This window comes from Rhinopithecus roxellana, chromosome 19, assembly GCF_007565055.1.
Source record: "Rhinopithecus roxellana isolate Shanxi Qingling chromosome 19, ASM756505v1, whole genome shotgun sequence".
NCBI classification, from domain to species: domain Eukaryota; kingdom Metazoa; phylum Chordata; class Mammalia; order Primates; family Cercopithecidae; genus Rhinopithecus; species Rhinopithecus roxellana.
In genome coordinates, this window is record NC_044567.1 from 16,251,088 (window position 1) to 16,272,530 (window position 21,443).

A 21,443-nucleotide genomic window follows, 5' to 3' on the forward strand; every position below is an offset into this window, starting at 1 on the left:
ACCCCCCTCTCAGGTTTGTTTTCTCTAAAAGAAACCTGTCTTCCGTGTTTCTTTCCTCTTTCTTTCATTCTTACAGTGCAGAAGCTTTTTAGTTTAGATAAATCTTTTTTGCCTGTTTTCTGTTTTGTTGCCTGTGCCTTAGAGGGCATAGTCATGATGTTTTTGGCTAGATCAATGTCCAGAAGAGTTTTCCCTAGGCTTTCTTCTATTTTTTTTTTTTTTTTTTTTTTGGACAGTATCTCGCTCTGTCGCCCAGGCTGGAGTGTAACAGCTTGATCTCGGCTCACTGCAACCTCCACCTCCCAGATTCAAGTGATTCTCCTGCCTCAGCCTCCGGAATAGCTGGGATTACAGGCACCAACCACCATGCCTGGCTAATTTTTGTATTTTTAGTGGAGACGGGGTTTCACCATGTTGGTCAGGCTAGTCTTGAACTCCTGACCTCAAGCAATCTACCTGCCTCAGCCTCCCAAAGTACTGGGATTAAAGGCATGAACCATCGTGCCCAGCCTCTTCTAGTATTTTTTATAGCTTCATGTCTTACGTTTTAGCCTTTAGTGCATCTCGAGTTGATTTTTGTACATAGTGAGAGAAAGGGATCCAGTTTCATTCTTCCGCAAAGGCAATCCAATGTACCCAGCATCATTTATTCATTGAACAGGATAGCCTTTTCCGTGTATGTTCTTATCAACTTCGTCAAAAATCAGTTTGCTGTAAGCTTGCAGCTGTATTTCTGTGTTCTCTATTCTGTTCCACTGATCTATGTGTCTATTTTTAACCCCAAACCATGCTGTTTTTGTTACTATAGCCTTTTAATATAATTTGAGAACAGGTAATGTAATGCCTCCAGCTTTCCCCCCACCCCAACCCTTCAGATTGCTTTAGCTACTTGGACTCTGTTTTTCACTTCCCTATCAGTTTTAGGATTTTTTTCCCCCTAATTCCTTTAAAAATGACATTAGTATTTCAGTAGGAATTGCATTGAATCTGTAGACTGCTTTGGGTAGTATGGTCATTTTAACAGCATTAATTCTTCTGATCCATGAGAATGAGATGTTTCCAATTTGTTTGTGTTGTCTGTAATTTCTTTTGTTAGTGTTTTGTAGTTTTCCTTTCAGGTGTCTTTCACCTCATTCGATAAATATATTCGTCTGTATTTTTATAGCTATTATAAATGAGATTGCCTTCTTGATTTGGTATTCAACTGAATCATTATCAGTGTATACAAATGCTACTGATTTTTGCTTGTTGATTTCATGTTCTGAAACTTTACTGAATTCGCTTATCAAATCCAAAAGTTTTTTGGTGGAGCCTTTAGGGTTTTCTAGATATAAGATCATGTCATCTTTTGCTGTGTGAAGCTTTTTAGTTTAAGTAAGTCCCGTCTGCCAATTTTTGCTTTTGTTGCCTGTGCTTTTGAGATCTTAATCATAAATTCTTTGGCTAGATCAAGGTTCAGAAGAGTTTTTCCTAAGTTTTCTTCTGGTATTTTTATAGTTTCACATTTTACATGTAAGTCTTTGATCTATCTTGAGTTGATTTTTGTACACAGTGAGAGAAAGGAGTCCAATTTCATTCAGCAAAATTTGACTTTCTTTTTTCAAATTTGAATGCTGTTTATCTCTTTCTCTTGCTTGATTGCTCTGGCTAGGGCTTCTAGTACTGTGTTGAATAGGAGTGGTGAAAGTGGGCATCCTAATCTTGTTCCAGTTCTTAGGGAGAATGCTTTCAATTTTTCCCTATTCAGCGTGATGTCAGCTATGGGTTTGTCATATGTGACCTTTATTATGTTGAGGTACATTCCCTCTATACGTAATTTGTTGTGAGTTTTTTCATTAAAAGATTTTGAATTTTATAAAATGCTTTTTTTTTGCATCTACTTAAATGATCAAATGCTTTTTGTCCTTCATTCTATTAATGTGGCATATCATGTTTATTGATTTATGTGTGTTGACCTAACCTTGCATCACCTGAGTGAATCCCACTTGATCACAGTGAATGATCTTTTTAATATGTTGTTGAATAAGGTTTCCTGGTATCCTGTTGAGTATTTTGTATTTTTGCATTTATGTTTATAAAGTACATTGGCCTATAATTTTCTTTCCTTGTAGTGTCCTTATCTGGCTTTGGTAAAGAGTAATGCTGGCATTATAAACAGATGTTGGAAGTATTCCCTCCTCTTCACTTTTTGTGGAAGAGTTTGATAAGGATTGACATTAATCCTTCTTCAGATGCTTGTAGAGTTCACATGTGAGGCTATCTGGTATTGGACTATTCTTTGCTGGGAGGTTTGTTATTGCTACTTTAATCTTCTTATTCATTATTGGACTACTCAGATTTTCTATTCCTCATGATTCAGTCTTGGTAGGTATTATGTTTCTAGGAATTCATCCATTCCTTCTCAGTTATCCACACATCTACAGACAAACATACACAGACATACACATACACATACACATAAGTGCATGTAAAACTGATAAAACTAGAACAAGTTCTGTGGATTTTACCAACATCAGTTTCTGGAGTTTGCCATGTACTCTAGTGATGGAATATGTGACGATTGAGGAAAACTGGGTGAAGGGTGCATAGGACTTTGCTGTATATATTTTTTAATTTCTGTGAATTTATAGTTTTTTCTAAATAAAAAGTTTAAAAAAAGATATAGGAGGACTATTGGAAAAAAAAGAGGAGCATGCTTTTACTTGCCAATCTCGTTGAATATTTATGACATCCTTACTACTTTTTGTGGCTATCGTGATCCTTTCTTTAAAGAAAAAAAACCCTAGGCTGAGATAGTTAACATGTACAAGAACATAACTGGTATGTAGTACAGTCAGAATTCAGTCCCAATTCTGTCTAATTCCCAAGTGCACAGGCTGTACTCTATATAGAACTTCCCTATCAGTTTAAATCCCTTCCTTTAAATAAGTTTAAATCAATTCATGAGATGCAGTTTACTGAGGACTTTCTATTTCAGTGGCTGTTGCAATTCACAGCTCTTATGTTAGATGTATCAGGTTCAAATATGCCTCCTTCTACACATTTTCCTATTTCTGCTGTGAGACAGAATCCTAGTTTTGATAAAAAATCTTGTTGGAGAATATCAATTTAATTTTTCAATTGTATGATCCCCTGATAACATGTGCCCTCCTGTTGTGCAGAAAAAGAGGCAGAAATATGCATAGACCAATTTATTAATAATAAACAGTGAAAGAGAACCAACCACACACACAGATTGCCTCAAGTCTACCTAAATGGTACTTCTTTTATTACACAGAAAAGCTGTAATTTTTTTCTTTTATGCACTTTTTTCTCTTTAAACTAATTGCTTTGTTGTGGCTTTAGAAGTTCATTTTTTTTTTTATGTTTACCTAATTGATACCTCATCTGGAGGATTGGACCATCTTCGAATCTTCTTCCTCTCCCACGGGTTGACCCAGAGCTAGTGGTAACTGATGTCTGAGTGCAAAATTCCAACTGCCTTGCCTCTCAGAAAGATGGGGCTGTGATACTATTCACACTCTAGAGCTTCCTATGGGGTCAGAAGAGAAAATCATTCAACAAAAACCATGTTCTGCCTTAGGTTCCTTAACTCCTCTATTCTGCCTCCCAGTTTCTTACTGATTTCTCCTGAGAGCATTTTCTTATAAACCACTCATCCAAGAATCCTTGTTTCCGGTTCTATTTTGAGTGAATCCAACTTAACGCACCTCTTAAACACAGTTTCTTTTAGAATAGAAGTTACTAACATGGCAATTCTGCCTTATCCTTCAGATATAATAATGTGGAAGAAAAAGAGACTGGAGACCGGGTGTGATGGCTCATGCCTGTAATCCCAGCACTTTTCGAGGCTGAAGCAGATGGATCACTTGAGGTCAGGAGTTTGAGACCAGCCTGGCCAACATGGTGAAGCCCCATCTCTACTAAAAATACAAAAATTAGCTGGCGGTGGTGGCACATACCTGTAATTCCAGCTACTTGGGGGACTGAGGTGGGAAGATCGCTTGAACCTGGGAGGTGGAGGTTGCAATGAGCTGAGATGGCACCACTGCCCTCCAGCCTGGATGACAGAGCAAGATTCCATCTCAAAATAAATAAATAAAGCAGAGAGAGAGAGAGAGATTAAAGACAAGTAGTCCAGAGATAACTGTGCCAAAACTGAAAAGAAGAAGAAGAAGAAGGAGAAGGAGAAGAAGAAGAAGAAGAAGAAGGAGAAGGAGGAGGAGGAGGAGGAGGAGAAGGAGGAGGAGGAGGAGGAGGAAGAGGAGGAGGAGGAAAATATTTAGAATATTTACCTATTTAGTAGACAGTATACTCAAGAGTTGACCGTGACACCAGGGTAACCACTGATATTGTATAAAAATGATTTAATTATGTTATGTGAAATAGGCCAAGCACAGAAAGACAAATTGCTAATGGAATGGAACTCATGAAGATAAATAATAGTTTGCTGGTTATCAGAATCACAGGAGGGTGCCTGTGAGAAATGAAGAGGTTGATTAATGGGTACAAATATAAGTTAGAGAGAAAAATATGACCTAGTATTCAATATAACTGTAGGATGACTATAGTTAACAATAATCTATTAAACATTTCAAAGTAGCTACAAAAGAATAATTCAGATGTTCCTACCATAAAGAAAAGATATATTGTGATGGATAATCCAATTACCCTGATTGGATCTTTACACATTATATGGATATATCAAAATTTCATATGTGCATCTATTATGTATCAATAAAAAAGGAAAAATGTTTTGAAGGGCACTAATACTGAGGTTAGGAACACTGGTGTCTTAGATTGGGTACCCAACGGAGCAGACCCAGGAGTATATTTGGGAGGTGATCCCAAGAAGTGCTGTATGGAACACAAAAGATGCTCCAGGAAAGGGAGGGAAGTGAACACAAGATGAGTTAATGATCAGAATAGCCCTGTAGGCAGCTGGAATTTGGTGTCTCTGAGGACTTCTGACAGGCTGGTACAACATGCTCCGAACTGGAGGAGAAATAACTAAAGCATGTGTTCACCAACCCCTACTCACTTGTTGAGTGCTGTTCCGAGAGGCTTTAACTCTACAGTCCAGAGCTTGCCCCTTGGCTAGAGAAACTCTTCAAGAAGAGAGTTCCAGTTGCTTGCTCTAAGAAACCACCATTGTATATTAGAATAAAGTGTGCTGAGGAAATAGAGGTGGTGCCCCTGAAATTACGTGCTGTGGTCTTCTCCTCTGCAGAGAAGAACAACAGAAAAATGACTGGTAATGACCACACCCAAAAAAGAAAAATAATGAGACACAGTATCTGTATATTTCTATGCCTGAAAATTTATTTAATATTTATTTAAGTAAATATTTGTTTAAAATGGAATAGCTCCATATGAGAAATTATGGCAGAGAGCAAATATTTCAATTAAGATAGTTGACAGATTTTGGAGCAAATTACAATTCATGTTCATTTGGTAGAGAGGTAAAATGTGGGGGGAGCATATATTTGGAGCCCAGATTCAATCTAAGAATTGGTTGGAACTGAAGTTTTCCAACTAGCTTCCCGTAACTCAGCTCATAGATGAGCTACATCAAGAATGCTGGTTGATGAGAATCGGGTGAGTCCAGATGAGAGTCTCAGTAGCAAGATGCACTACAAGCAGGTTGGGCAGCAGCACGTGGTCTGGCAGCAGTTGGGACTGGCAGCAATTGGACACACAGCAGTTGGGTTGAAAACATTGAGTTCTACAGCAGGTGGTCTGGCATCAGCTGGTGTGTCAGCAACTGGAGATGCAGCAGGAGGGCCTGAAGCAGCTGAAGCCACAGGAGGAGGAGCTACTGCTGCTGGAGATACTGCAGGAAGGATGGCAGCAGCTGGAAATGCAACAGCTAGGGTGGCAGCAGGTGCTCCTGCAGCAGGTTGTTTGCCAGAAGATGGGCTAGCAGCACAGAGACTGGCCACATGGGGACCTGTAGCAGCTGGACACACAGCAGCTGGGGCGGCAGCAGGTGGTCCTGCAGCAGGTGGTCTGGCAGCACTGGGGCCTGCAGCAGCTGGACACACAGCAGCTGGGGCGGCAGCAGGTGGTCCTACAGCAGGTGGTCTGGCAGCACTGGGGTCTGCAGCAGCTGGATACACAGTAGCTGGGGCGGCAGCAGGTGGGCTGGCAGCACACAGACTGGCAACACTGGGGCCTGCAGCAGCTGGGGCGGCAGCAGGTGGTCCTACAGCAGGTAGTCTGGCAGCACTGGGGTCTGCAGCAGCTGGACACACAGCAACTGGGGCGGCAGCAGGTGGTCCTGCAGCAGGTGGTCTGGCAGCAGCTGGGGCGGCAGCAGGTGGGCTGGCAGCACACAGATTGGCAGCACTGGGGCCTGCAGCAGCTGGACACACAGCAGCTGGGGCGGCAGCAGGTGGTCCTGCAGCAGGTGGTCTGGCAGCAGCTGGGACGGCAGCAGTTCTCTAGGCCACAGCCCTGGTCAGAGCACACAGAGCCACAACAGGAGTTGACCATGGTGTCAGAGGGTGGAGGTTCTGGGTGGGTTTCCAGAAAGGAGGGTTTGGAAGGTTTGGAAGTCTCCTTGCCCCAGGTCCTCTTTTATACCCTGCTAAGGCCTGATGTCATCAGATGCAGCACTCTTTCCTTGTTGTTGTTTGTCCTGATAAGTAGGCAATTATCAAATTAGGCAAGTTTGTTTTTCTGCTTAAATTTATCAACATGGAGGAAAGCATTATTTCCTTCCCCTGGTGTGTTAGGATTCCTCAGGTCAGCTCTTCTTGAACAACCTCTTGTGTGCCTCTTGCTGTAGCTTCCTCCTTGAGCTGACATGTGACATCTGCCTGTAGATGTGCTGAGCCTCATTTTCCTGAATACATTATGTCTGACCTTGGGTGATTTTAATTCTTCTAGGCCCATAATTTTCTTTTGGTGATTCAGGAGGAGAGAGCTGTGCTTTAATCTCATGGCATGTTTGTTATGGATCAAGTGGGCAATGAAGGTTTGAATGTGAATCAGGTGACCAGTGGCATGAAAACACAAATACTATTAGGATGCCTTCCTTGCCACCTTCCCTACAATGAATCATGACCCATTTTCTAGACGTTCTGATGGGGAAAGCAGAATTGTTTTAAGGTGGACATCTAAGTCATGAATTTTTGATGCTTCTTTTTCTTGAGAAACAACACTCCAAAACTCAGTTTCAGGGCCTTTAGTGGAAATTGGCTACAGAGATCAGTTATACTAAAAGGTTTAGGTCCCTCCACTCTCTGCTCTGAGGGGCTGATTTTCCTTCTGACTTTTCCTTCCTGTCTCTCTGGCTTTAACAGTCACATTGAGTCATCTCCTTTATTTCTAAGGTTGACTTGCCAACCTAAGGTAAAGGACCTAGTATCCTTGCTATATCTATATACACACATATATTTATATATTATATATAAATAAATACACATACCTACACACACATACACACATATATATAAACATATATATGTATATATATATACATGTACACATTATGTCTGACCTTGGGTGATTTTAATTATTCTAGGCCCATAATTTTCTTTCAATGTGTGTGTGTGTGTATATATATATACACAGTATATATATACATCAGTATATGTATATATGTGTGTATTTACATATACACACACACACATACATCAGTATATATATATACACACACACACAGGCTTGGGAGAATATATATATTCCCCCAAAGGACCTTAGGAATATATATGCATGTGTATATATAGTGCTTTATATATAGGTAATATAGGAATATATATATTTATATACTTATGAATATATAATGCATATTCCTCATATGTTTGTATTTAGTAATATATAAATATATATAATATATACAATAACATATTTAGGAATATATATTTTATATATATATTTATTTACCTTTATCTCCTAAGGCCCTTTACCTTAGGAATATTATACACACACACACACACACACACACACACACACACACACTCCCCCAAACCTGGGTGTTAAGGAAACCCAAGGAAGAAGGCAGAAACTCCCTGTCTTTGTGCCACATTCTTCTGATTACATGTCACCCTCCACTTAAGCATGCTCTTGGTTAGCAATTTCTGTCTGGACTGGTCTCTTCGAGGACACTATGGACACCTCATCTCTGCTGAGGGTCTTTCCACAAAACATGCTCATCAAAATATTTGGGGGCCATGAAGGTAAGAAAAAGTGAATATACCAAATGGCAGAACCATGGTTCCAAAACAACAGAAATACTCTCACAAGGAATCAAACCTAACAAAATGAAGTATCAGAACCAATTGTAGATCAAAAGAGTGATTATTAATGCCACATGGCAAACGAGATTCGGGAGGAGTGAATATATCTAAATTTATTGGGAGTATTTATTTAACTACTCACACACCCTAATGTTTTGTCCACTCTTAGCACCCTTTCACTAGATAAAATATTACAGGTTGAGGACATCTTATGTGAAAATCGGAAATCTGAAATGCTCCAAAACCCAAAACTTTTTGAGTACCTGTATGATGCTCAAAGAAAATGCCCAATAGAACATTTAGGATTTCAGGGTTTTGCATTAAGGATGCTCAACAAGTATAATGCAAATATTCCATCTCTGACAACTTGAAATTTGAAATACTTCTGGTGCCAAGCATTTCAGATATGGGGTACACAACCTCAATCACCTATTACTCCAGGCATGCGGTAGAAAGACAGGTCGAGAACTTCTTGTCTAGAAACAACCACTGTATGTGTATAAGAAGACCTTAAAGCAGTTTATGATGAGGACCACTTAAGTGTTTCACACTCCAGTAACCTCAGTATTAGTTCACACTTACGGCCAACCATTTACTACCACTAACGCTGTGTTAACTCCTGCAATGCAAACTTGAAACATTCATGAAAGTGGGACATTTACTAATGTAGATGTGGCATTTCTAATCCTCCCAGAGAGTTCAGAACACATCTGGAAAATGCATTTCAATCCAGGCTAGAAGGATAAAGATAAATTGGGGTTTATGAAAAGCAAAGTTGCTCTGAGGGTGACGTTATGATCAGTGAGGAACAAATGAAAATGTTTTGGAAATTTAACCTAAAAAGGAGAAAACTGGAGCAAAGCAAAGGCAGTGCACACTGAAGGGCCTCTGTATGAGAATGCACTTCCTCAAATGGCTGCCATGGGCTGATACAGGATAGGGAAGATAGGATGTTCCTAGGGAGAAACAAAATCTGACTCACCATGAGGAAGGTGCTTTATGAAACGGGCTGCCTCTAGAGATAATCAGGGGAGGGGTTCCAGTGTGAGCTGGTGTTGCTGACTGAGCCACATGCAAGAGCCAGATGGAGGGAATTGGATGAAATTACTTTGAGCTTCCCTCCCTGCATTCAGGTGCATGTAAGTCTAATAAATGGAATATGATGTTGTTATATTGTTAACCAGTTTCTACTGCTGCCCTGTTCCTGATGTCCAGGCGTACACAACCAGGATAACAATCTGGCTCCTGAGTGGGCCCCTGCTTCAGCACCGACTGGTGTTCTGAGCCTGCACTGGCTCTGATGTACCCAGACACGGCATCGTATTGAGGTCCTGAGCCTTTTTCCTCAGTCAGAGTGAACAGAAGCAGGTTCCAAGCTGTTACGGGGTTAAAACCCTGGTGAGCCCCTTTATGATATATGAGAACAACTCTAAGATTTCCTTGAGACCTTGAATTACGGGAAAAGAATCATACCCTTGAGGAACCCTGATGACAGGAGCCTACTGATGACTCCGTGGAGATCACTTTTATTTACATTAACTGAGTTTTTTTCTTTGTAAGGTGAGTGTGTGTGTTTTACTTAATATAAGTTTGCATTATGTTTAGAAATCTCTCATGATTTCTTCTAGTACTTTAGCACTTTCGTTTTCCCCAGCTTTCTTGAGGTACAGTTGGCAAATAAAATTTTACATATATCAAGTGTACAACATGATGCCTTGATATGCATATATTGTGAGCTGATTATCACAACCAAGTTAGTTAATAACCTATCACCTAACATAGTTACTATTTTCTGTGTGTGTAATGAGAACAATTAAGATCTACTTTTACAGAAAATTTCAAGTACTCAATACAGTATTATTAACTACAATCACCATGCTAGTTACTAGATCCCTAGAACTTAGAACCAATGTCAGATTTTGGGATTTGACACGTACTATGGTCCTATGAGAAGTGACCACTGAGGGAAACTGAGTGAAGGGTACAGGGAACTTTGTCTTATTCAACTTCATGTTAACCTATAGTTATTTCAAAATCTATAGTTATTTACAAAAGTAAAAAAAAAAAATACAACAGAGGCTAATTGGTAGTAAAAGAGAGCCTGCTTTTATTTATCAATCAGGCATCTTTATCTCATTGATATTTTATGATTATCTTCATGTGTGTTTGAGTTATTATGGTCCTTTCTTAAGAGAAAAGCAATCCTAGGTTGACAGAGCTTAAATATCATGTCTGAGATCATATTTGATATGCAGTACAGTCAGAATTCAGCCTCAACTCTGCATAATTCTCAGTCCGCAGAATATACTCTACACTGAGCTGCTTCTGTTTGAATTAGTTTAAATCACATCATGGGAGGTAGTTTATTAAAAACAACCTTTTGTGCTGGCAGTTACATTCCACAGCTTTCATACTATATGTGTTAGGTTCAAAAATGTCTCTTAAGTTCTTCTCCTGTTTCTACTGTGAGACTGAATTCTGGCTTGGATAAAATCTCATTGGAGAATGCCAATTGAATGGTTTAATTATGAGGGTATTTGACAACATGTACTCATGTGTTGTGCAGAAAAAGAGACAGAAATATATACCATTGTATTAATAACAAATGAAAAGAGATAAACATTTTTGGTGCTTTTGAACACTATGAAGTTTTATTGAGGAACATCAAACAATTCCACATAAAAATTGATTCAACAGAATAACATTAGAAAGAAACATCTAGAAGGGTAACATTTGAAGTTTTACATATATTGAATTAGAATAAAGGATTCTAAAACATGTGATGTGGAATTTGCCTGTAAATTCAGATTCAATAGTAATAAAAAGCTTCTATAAAAGAGAATAAATACTAATAAAGAGACTGAGCTTTTTCAAATCAGTCCGTGCCTCTGTTTTCATGACATCAGGAAGTCCCCAAGTTCTCTGAAAAGACACTTTCTGCCTGAACTGAAGGATGGGGGAAAGAAGGTGCACAAATCCAGAGCAGGTCACTCAGCAGCAAGAACTGCCACAGCAGATGGGGCGGAAGCAGGTTGTTCTACAGCAGGTGGTCTGGCAGCAGGAAGGGCGGCAGCAGCCGGACGCCCAGCAGTTGGGTCTACAGCAGCTGGAAATACAGCAGGAGGGCTGGCAGCAGGTGGGCAGGCAGCACACAGACTGATAGCACTGGGGCCTGTAGCAGCTGGAGATACAGCAGCTGGGGCGGCAGCAGGTGGTCCTGCAACAGGAAGTCTGGCAGCAACTGGGTCTGCAGCAGCTGGAGATACAGCAGGAAGGCCTGCAGCAACTGGAAATGCAGCAGCTGGGGCGGCAGCAGGTGGGCCGGCAGCACTGGGGCTTGCAGCAGCTGGAGATACAGCAGCTGGGGCGGCAGCAGGTGGTCCTGCAGCAGGTGTTCTGGCAGCAGCTGGGTCTGCAGCAGCTGGAGATATAGCAGGAAGGCTTGCAGCAACTGGAAATGCAGCAGCTGGGGCGGCAGCAGGTGGTCCTGCAGCAGGTGGTCTGGCAGCAGCTGGGGCGGCAGCAGCTCTCCTGGCAGAGATCTTGACCACAGCTCTGGTCAGAGCAGACAGAGCCACAGCAGGAGTTGTTCATGGTGTCGGAGGGTGGAGTTTCTGGGTAGGTTTCCAGGAGAATGAGGTTCTGGAGTTTAGAAGTCTCCTTGAGCCACAGGCTCTTCTATACTGCCCCAGTTTCCTGTTGTCACTATGTTTTTCTTATTTCTGTTTATTTAGTCGTTAAATAATTATCAGATTACAAATAATGTTTGTCCATTTAATGGTTTAAAATCACTGGGAAGAAAATACTCTTGTCCAGATGTAATAAGATCTATACCATCTACCTTTCCTCGATTCTCACCTCAATGGCATCTTCTAGACCAAAATTATCTTCCTCTTTCTCCACACAGGGCTATCAAGTGATGCTTTGCATTTGAAATTACATTTCTCACTCTCTTTTCCTGTACCCCCACCAGAATGAGATTTAGTCAGTTACACTACCAATTACACGTTTCTTCCAACGACCAAGGGAGAAGAAAGCCCTTCTGCTCAGTGTGGCATCTGGCCTGGGATGAGAAGAAAACGTCCTATTTTGTGTGTCATTTTTGAGCAATAAGGAAAGAGATAGCTCTTCCTTTATGTGACCTTGATCACCTCTACACCACTGGAATGGGTTTCCCCGGATATTTCAAACTTTGGGTCCTGTCCTAAATCCTTAAATTCTGGGAGGCTACTTATCTGGATAGCTGGTGTTACTAAAAGGTCCTAGTTTCTTAAGTTCCCACTTTGCTGTCTCACAGGTTTGTGTCATGTCTCTCCGGCTGGTCTCTTGGATTCTAGAAGACATAGCCTCATTTTTATTCCTCATCTCATTTTTAATTTTGAATATTTTTCAGTACAGCAAAAATGTTGAATGTTCAGAATTTGCATCTCATCAGAACTGAGTTCCAGTGCTGGGAAATTACCAGATTCATTTTTTCAATCAATCTGAAATGTCAGAAGACTTCAGCAAATTCCAGCTTACTGAATTAAGATTTTGCCTTATCCCCTAGTTAGTAGTGGGCACACTCAGGCATGCCTTAGAATCATCTGGATGGCTTGTCAAAACACGAATTGCGAGGCCTACTCTCAGAGTTTCTGATTGCTGGGGAGACTCTTAGTTGTAACAAGTGCCCAGATGATGTAAATGCTGAAGGTTCGATGGCCACACACAGACACCTCCTGCTTTATTCTGTTCATTCAAGCTTTACAGAAGCACCTGGCCCAAGGTCCTGCCTTGTTTATAAAACAGAGGTGTTAAATGGATCATCTGAGAGACACAAGTTGCCAGCCATTGGGATTACAAATATGATGTAGATTCTCCTTCAGGGGAGCTCACAGTTTGCTAGAAGGAACACACACACACACACACACACACACACACACACACACACACAGTATTATACTGTGATAAAGTAACCTCAAAGGAGCTCATGATAGTTTAATTAAAAGAATCATACTTAGAACAAATTAGCAAACATGACAATTTGCTAGATTCATTAATAAATATTTTAATTTAGTTTGTATTTATTTTTATGATATCATAAAATTTACATACACTGAAATGAACAAAGTCCAAATGTACTGTTTGATGAGTTTTGATAAACGGGTACATCCATGTAACCCCCACACCTATCAAGATAGAGAATGATATCGTTTGGCTGTGTCCCTACCCAAATCTCATCTTGAATTGTAGCTCCCGTACTCCCCATGTGTGGTGCTGTGGTATCACGGGAGGGAACCGGTGGGAGGTAACTGAATCAAGGGGGCTGATTTTTCCCATGCTGTTCTCATAATAGTGAATAAGCCTCGTGAGATCTGATGGTTTTATAAAGACCAGTTCCTCTGCACATGCTCTTTTGCCTCTGCCATGTAAGAGGTGCCTTTGCTCCTCCTTCACCTTCTGCCATGATTGTGAGGCCTCCCCTGCCATGTGGAACTGTGAGTCTTTTTTAGAGACTCACAGTTAAACCTCTTTTTCTTTATAAATTACCCAGTCTCTGGTATTTCTTCATGTAGTATGAAAATGGATGAGTACTGAGAACATTTTCGTTATACTAGAAAGTTCCCAAATGTCACTTCAGTAAACTCATCACTTCATAGAGGCGGCCATATGGGGAAATTATTAGCCATGTTCTAATAATTTTTCCACCATATGTTAGTTTTGATTTGAAAATTCAAACAAATAATATTCAGCATAATTGTTTTTTTCTGTCTGTCATCTTTGCCTTGGTATGTGGCTGTGAGAGTCGCAATGTTGATGCATGCATCGCTAGTTCATTCAGAGCTATACTAATGATGGCCAGGACTTCATTTTAACTGTACCAGCCAATGTCATGGTAGGGTGACCAACTGTTTCTCATTGCCCAGTCTGAGGGCATTCCCTGATCTCAGGGCTCTCATTGCTAAAACTAGGAAGTCCCAAGAAGTAAGAGACAAGTTGTTCACTCTATGATGGCGTCCTTAAATGTCTTAATTAAGATCATTAAAGACCAAGCACCTTGCAATACTTCTATCACATTAACTTGTTTAGCAAACACTTGATTTACAAGTCTTTACTTTGTGGGCTGTGTTTGCAAAGCTGGAGAACGTGAAAGATTGAAACAATTGTATTGTGAAGCTACATGGAGTCCTGAAGAGGGAGGTGTTTATTTGATTTGCTGTATATCAGGGGCTGAGGAAAAATAAAAAAAAAAGAAAAGAAAAGAAAAAGGTTTTGACTATGAGGCGAGAGGTTTCTATATAAATTTATGGAAATTAAGAAAACCCTATCACCACAGCTACAAAGGCAGGTACATTCTGAATGTAGGGAAATGTATGGAGAATCACAACCCCTCATCCAGGGGTTCTACAAGTTGGTTGAATATTAGAGTCACTCAGGGAGTGTTAAAAACTACTGATGCCTGACTCTTGCTTGGAAACATTCTGACTTAACTGCTATCGGTTATGGCCTGGGCACCAGACTTTTTCAAGTTTCTCAGGTAAAAGGGCAGCCAAGCTTGAGACCCATCTGCTTAAACTGTCTGTATGACATACATTGTATAATATTCAATTGGGAACAGAAGCAACTAAAATAATTAAAATACAATTGGTAGTATCTATATAGTAGAGAAAATGATACTGGATTTTAAACACTGAATTTGGAGTATTGCAAACTAAAACACTAATAATTATCTTTGCTCTTTTAGATGACTCTAATACCAAAACTGACAATCCCACATGGATGATAATGGAGCAATAGGGCATGAACCACCATGGGAAATTCCTATAGACACAGCACACTGGATTTTTACAAAATGAGCCTCAAAAGCAAGCGAGATGTCTGTCATTTTATGTATTTGCTGCTGAATTCTACTCACCATCTAGTGAAGCATACTTGATATTAACTTGAGGACCACACACACAAGTTATGCCAAGTCTATCTAAACTGTCCTTCTTTTATTATATGGAGTAGTAGAAGGAGTGTAAGTTTTTCTTTCATATTCATTTTTAAATTTTAAACTAATTTTATTGTTGTCTTTTTAGAAGTTCATGATAAAAGACCTCACTTAGGTAAACATCAAAGAAATTAGAATGAAGTGAACTCAGCTGATATTTGCAATCAACACTGAAGAACATGTGTTGTGAAGAACATGTGTTGTGTTTACCCCGCAACCTGGACACATCGTATTAACATACCCTTTAAAGAATGACATGGGAAATGGGCTTCTCTTGTGAGGTATGGCATCTATTATGTTAGTACTCTGAAATTTTTGGAATGAAAACCTAGTATGCACTTTGGAGATAAAATGTAATTCCATTAGGTGAGTTACTGTGACTTAGTTCCAAGACTGTGAAATACATAGAGAGGCCTACAAAAAGCATGTCTAATTGATAGATAAATTACCATATTTCCCATTCAATTCAGTTCCTATTTATAATAAAAATGAAACTGTGTTAAAATATTTAAGAATAAGCATTAAACAATGTTACCATTCTTGGTATGAAGTGGTATGTGTAATTAGAGCAATATTTAAAATAATATGAATACCCATATGCCGTTCAGGAAATCTCTTTGTTCTAAACTGTCTTCAATCACTGCTTTATCTTGACTTTTAAAATTTAAGTACGATGAGTATTTCAGTTCACCTTGGATTTTAAAAAAACTTTTTAAGTGAAAAACACATACACTAAAAATGTGTAACATATAGACATTAATTAATTATTGATATAACTAATAATTATTAAGCAAGCATGTATGTACCCAAAGCCTTCATCAAGAAATAGAATCTTGTCATCCATAAGAGGTGCTCCTATATGTCTTTTCTTGACTGTGTCTCTCTCCCTCCATTCTAGAGGTAATCACTATTCTGATTTTAAATCTTTCTACTGTTTTTTTTAATAGTTTTTCAACCTAGATATGCATCCATAATAATACAGTTTATTTTCCCACATTTTAAAATGTAGTCTAAATGGAATCATAGTATGTGTATTTTGTGTTTTGATTATCTTGCTCAGCATTGTGTAAGAGCTGGGGCAGCAGCCTCTAAGTTAGCCCCATTATTTCCGCTTCCTGGAGCTCACGGTCTTAAGTAATTCCAACCCTTTGAGTAACTTACTTCTAACCAACATCATACGGTACATTGAATGATTAAGTTATCTTACAAAAGATTGTTACTTTCTTCTTATTGGCCAGCTCTGGTTTGCTCTCATGCTCATTCTCATTGGGTTTGATGAAGCCAGCTGCTGTAAGAGACAGTGATCTATGTGGTAACAACTCAAAGACAGCCCCCGTCCAACAGCCCACAAGGAACTGAGGCTCCCTCTAATTGTCCTTGGGAGCTGAATCCTGTCAATAACCACATAGTGAGCCTGGATGTAGCTGCTTCCTAGTTGAGGCTTTAGATGAGACTCTAGTAACAGTGAACACCTTGATTACAGTCTTGTAAAACACTATGACGTAGAGAACATAGGTAAGGCATGCCTGAATTCTTGATCCACAGAAGATAATGTGTGTTGTTTTAAGCTGTAAGTTGTGAAGTGATAATATAAGGCAACAGTGGATAACTAGTATAGATTTATCTGGTAACACACAGACCATGGAAGAAGAGGAAGGGATCAAAAGGTGCAGAGAAGGGAGGCCGAGGCGGGTGGATCATGAGGTCAGGAGATCAAGACCATCCTGGCTAACATGGTGAAACCCCATCTCTACTAAAAATACAAAAAGTTAGCTGGGCGTGGTGGCATGCACCTATAGTCCCAGCTACTCTGGAGGCTGAGGCAGGAGAATTGCTTGAACCCAGGAGGCAGAGATTGCAGTGAGCTGAGATCTAGCCACTGCACCCCAGTCTGGGAGACAGAGCAAGACTCTGTCTCAAAATAAATAAAAAATAAATTAAAAGCACAGAGAAGTGAAAATATTAAAATAGCTCTTGTCTTAAGGCCAAGCAGCTGACTATGTTTCTGGGATGAGTCTTGGAGACACTCTGTTTACTAAAGCAATAAGGAATGAGCAGGTAAGAGAGTAACCAGCATCAATGAGAAATTTAGGAGTGCCTATTCCATAAAGTCAGCATTTGTGATAAAAAGTTTTGTTATAGAACTAAGCTTTCCAAGAGTAATGGGGATGATAAGATCTCAGAATAGCAAAGCCAGGAGATAACATTTAACTTTAAGAATTAGTGTAGGTATAATTATATGATATGCAGCAAGTGAAGAATGGCAAACTAGGGAGAGTATTTTGTGACTCACAGAGATCTATGATTATGGACTACAGAACATGGTGGTACTCAGAATAGGACATAGGTGGCCAAAAAGGCATAGGAATAACTGTAGACTCTGTGGATCAATATCTATATCTATACTCATATCCATATCTATATCCATAGCTAGCTACATCTATATCTATATAATCTATATCTACAGCTGACCCTTGAACAACACGGGTTTGAACAACATGGGTCCTCTTATACGTGGATTTTCTTCTGCCTCTGCCACTTCTGAGACAGCAACACCAACCCCTCCTCTTCCTCCTTCTGCTGTCAGCCTAATCAACATGAAGATGACCAAGATAAATACCTTTATGACGATCCACTTCCACTTAGTAAACAGTAAATATATTTTCTCCTCCTTGTGATATTCCTAGTAACATTTTTTCTTCTGTAACTTACATTAATGTAAGAATACAGAATACAATACGTATAACACACAAAATGTGTGTTGATTGTTTAAGTTTTCAGTAAGGCTCCAGTCAAAACTAGGCTATTAGTAACTGAGTTTTGGGAAAGTCAAAGTTATTCTTTAATTTTCGGCTGCACAGGATATTGGCACTACTAACACTTGTCTCATTTGAGGGCCAACTGTATATCTGTATCTCCATCTGTGTATATTTCAAGAGCTTAAGATTAAACGAGCAAAATGGTAAGTTGCTCCAATGGAAATTCATAATCCTTTATCCAGTTTCCAGATGTGAGTTGATTATTGGACCTAGAATGTATCAACTAAAGGAGAGGCCAGTCCTCCCAAAAAGAGGGTCACAGTAAATAGTAGCCTCACTAGTCCTTTCCCATAAATACCCACAGCCATCTTCTCAGGGGAAAGTGGAATACCCATGCATTTGGATGCTGTTGGATACCAGATCTGAGTTGACATTGAAAGCTGGAAACCCAAAATGTGAACACAAACTCCATTAGGATCTCATAATGATGGTCAGAAAATAAATGGAGTCTTGGTCCAGGTTAGTCTTACAGTAGTTTCACAGGGTGCACAGACCCACCATGGGGTCAGTTCTCCAATGTAGAGTTCACCAATAACATTCCTTGACCTATGGAGTAAGAATTATTACAATAGGAAAGTCCCAGTGGAAGCTCGTTACATTATCTGGGACCTCTCACACATTCTCCACAAGCGAGTGGATAAAAGCAAGAAATTAGAGACATATTCAAGACTTTAAAATGCAGGAGAGGTGAATATGGCCTTCATATGATTCACTAGTTTAGACCCAACAAAAACCATCTAGATCATGGCAGATGACAGTGGATGAATGCAAACCCTGTCAAATAAAAATGTAATTATAGTCAATGTGATTGATGCATGTAGAATCATTTCTGGGGCAAATGAACACAGTCTCCAATATGGGGTATGTGGCAACCAAACTGGCAAATATATCCTTTTCAATAACCACCAGGAAACAGCATAATAAGTGAATCCATTTCACCTGGAACAGACAGTGGTGGTAACACTCTGTGCTAAACCAGGGATATGTTAGTTCTCCTGATCTTTGTCACAGTATCGTCTCAAAAGATCTAGGCATTGTGAACATCCTACAATACAGCATGTTGACCCACAATATTGATAATGCCATGTGAATCAGACTTGATGAACACGAAATGTGAATTCTGTGGAGATCTTGCTAAGATCAATGTGCTCTGGAGGAGAAGAGACAAGGATTCCAGAGGCTGCCACACTGGTAGTATTTTTAAGCATCATGTCTAGAGCTGAATATCCAACCTGCCAGCAAGAGAGCAGCCCGGAGTCCCTCATAAGGTACCATCCTATGAGGGGATCAGCCATTTACTTGCTGTTGATGGAATTGACATACAGTCAGGCGATGGGCTTGCATTTTCTGCTTGCAGTGCTTCAGCCAGCACCGTTACATGGGGGCCCAAGAGAACTTGATGTAGCAGTGTGGAATTCTACCTAACTACACCTTTGACTAATCAACCCCATATGGAGCACAAGATGTGTAGCAGTGGGCAGGTAACTGTAGATATCCTGTTATCCACCCTGTTATCCACAGTATACTTTATACTGCACCATCCAGAAACAACTGAATGGATAGTGTGATGCAACCACCTCTTGAAGCCATAACGGAGCTCCCAGCTTAGAGATGACACCCTGTGAGGTGGAGTGCTGTTCTTCTGGATGCAGTAAGAATTATTACACCAATCACCATCACATGGTAGTGTGTCCACAATAGGTAAAATACGTTAATACAGAAAACTAAAGTGTGGAAAGAGGAGTTGCTCACTCACCTTCATGCCCTGTGAGCCACCTGAGGGAATTTATGCTCCCTCCCAAATAACTATAAGTTTTATGGAGAGGTCCTGGCTCCAAGAGGGGAGGAGCCACCTCCAGGAGGCATAGTAAGGATTTGATTGGAATTAAAACTATGGTTGTTACCATAAAGAAAAGAGCTATTCCCACTGGCAGTTGGCCTCATCATCATGAGGAAGCAGGACCACTGGTATGCCAATGGGGACAGGGAGGAATATATTTAGCATTTAAGTGATCCTCTGGGGCATGCTTGGTGCTTCTACTTCCAGCCTTGACTGCAAATGATCAAGTTCAAGGGCTCAAGCCTGATAGGGACACAGTAACCAAGGCTCAGACCTCTCAGGATGAGGACTCGGGTTACCCTACCAAGCAAATGACCTAGACCAGAAGCGGGGGTGCCCATGACCCCTCCTCTCATACGTTTCTCTAGAAACTGTGACCAACCAGTTGGAGTGAGCCTAACGAGAGAAATAGCTGGAGCTGAGCAGTGCCAGAGGTGGACTACAGGGCTCGCTATCCTGATCCCATTTGCCAGAAAGATGCCCCATCCCCAAGCTAGTGTAAGTAAGACAGCCAGCGGCTCCCTGTGTTCGTCTGCATGCTTCTCCAGGCAGTTGTCCTCAGCCTCCAGGAGCCACCTCATCTGGAGGATTCTGCCCTCTCTGCATCCTCTTCCTCTCCCATGTGGCCCATAGCTGGTGGTAACTGATGTAGTATTGCAAAGTTCCAACTACCTTGCCTCTCAGAAAGATGGGTCTGTAATACCATTCACATTCTAGAGCTTCCTGTGGGGTCAAATGAGAATAAAATCCTTTTGGGCTTAGCCTCTTCTACAATCCTATTCTGTTTCCCACAGTTCCTTACTGATTTCTCCTGAAAGCATTTTCTTATAAAAATCACTCGTGCAAACATCCCGGTTTTAGGTCTTTCTTTGGTGCCTCCAACTTAGCGGCATGACTCAGGGTGAAACCTTTTTCAATATAGCCTTTTTTAGGACAAGAATCACCAATATAGTGGTTGTGTCATATCCCTCAGATAAAATGATGTGGAAGAAAAAAACAATCGAAGACAGCTAATTTCAAAGCAAATGTGCATATTGAAATACACACTTTAAAAATTAAAATGCTTAACAGAAGACCCAAAAAGTAAATGAACAAATAATAGAAAAACATTTTAATGCACAAAAACTGAAAAGAAAAAAAAAAACAGCAAAATGTTCAGAGGTATCCATTCAGGTGGCAATAAACTCAAGAGTTGACCAAAATCTATGCTAACCATTCATATTGCACAAAAACATTTTGAAGGACACTGATAGTGAGATTGGGAATACTGCTCTTTTAGACTGTGTGCCCTCTGGAGCAAACCCACAAAAGAGGATCTGAGAACATGTAGTATATTTGGGCAATTAACCCAAGAAACACTGGAGGAAACTGGAGAAATGACCCTGGGAAGGAGGGAAAGTCATTATAGAGTGAGTTCATGATCAGAATGTTCCTGTAGGCATCTGGAATAAATCCCGATGAGGACCTCTGAAAAACTGGTTTGACATAACCCCCCCTGGAGGGAAACAAGCCAGGGTACATATTACCAACTCCCACTCATTCTCTGAGTGCTGTTCCTGGAGGCTTTA

The 21,443-nt window shown here is 40.2% G+C and overlaps 3 protein-coding genes across 5 annotated transcripts in view; 1 reads left to right on the forward strand and 2 right to left on the reverse strand.

Moving 5' to 3' along the window:
* LOC104658490 (keratin-associated protein 9-2-like) overlaps positions 1–21,443 on the forward strand; it is a 335,619-nt gene that overhangs the window by 299,962 nt on the left and 14,214 nt on the right. The gene's annotated exons all lie outside the window — the stretch shown is intronic.
* Positions 5,758–6,495, reverse strand: LOC104658517 (keratin-associated protein 4-4). The gene is made up of 2 exons (XM_030923868.1): positions 5,966–6,495; positions 5,758–5,785 (listed from the first exon to the last, which is right to left on the reverse strand). Exons 1-2 carry the CDS (start codon positions 6,493–6,495, stop codon positions 5,758–5,760), a joined length of 558 nt encoding a protein of 185 aa, XP_030779728.1.
* Positions 10,873–11,880, reverse strand: LOC104658486 (keratin-associated protein 4-3-like). 3 transcript variants are annotated; one of them, XM_010358539.2, is made up of 2 exons: positions 11,789–11,837; positions 10,873–11,671 (listed from the first exon to the last, which is right to left on the reverse strand). In XM_010358539.2, the coding sequence occupies exons 1-2, from the start codon at positions 11,835–11,837 to the stop codon at positions 11,235–11,237; spliced, it is 486 nt and encodes a 161-aa protein (XP_010356841.2). In that variant the 3' UTR covers positions 10,873–11,234. The 3 variants fall into 3 exon arrangements, with proteins under 3 accessions (XP_010356841.2, XP_010356840.2, XP_010356842.1); XM_010358540.1 differs by having other exon boundaries at positions 11,235–11,280; positions 11,401–11,837; XM_010358538.2 differs by having other exon boundaries at positions 10,873–11,880.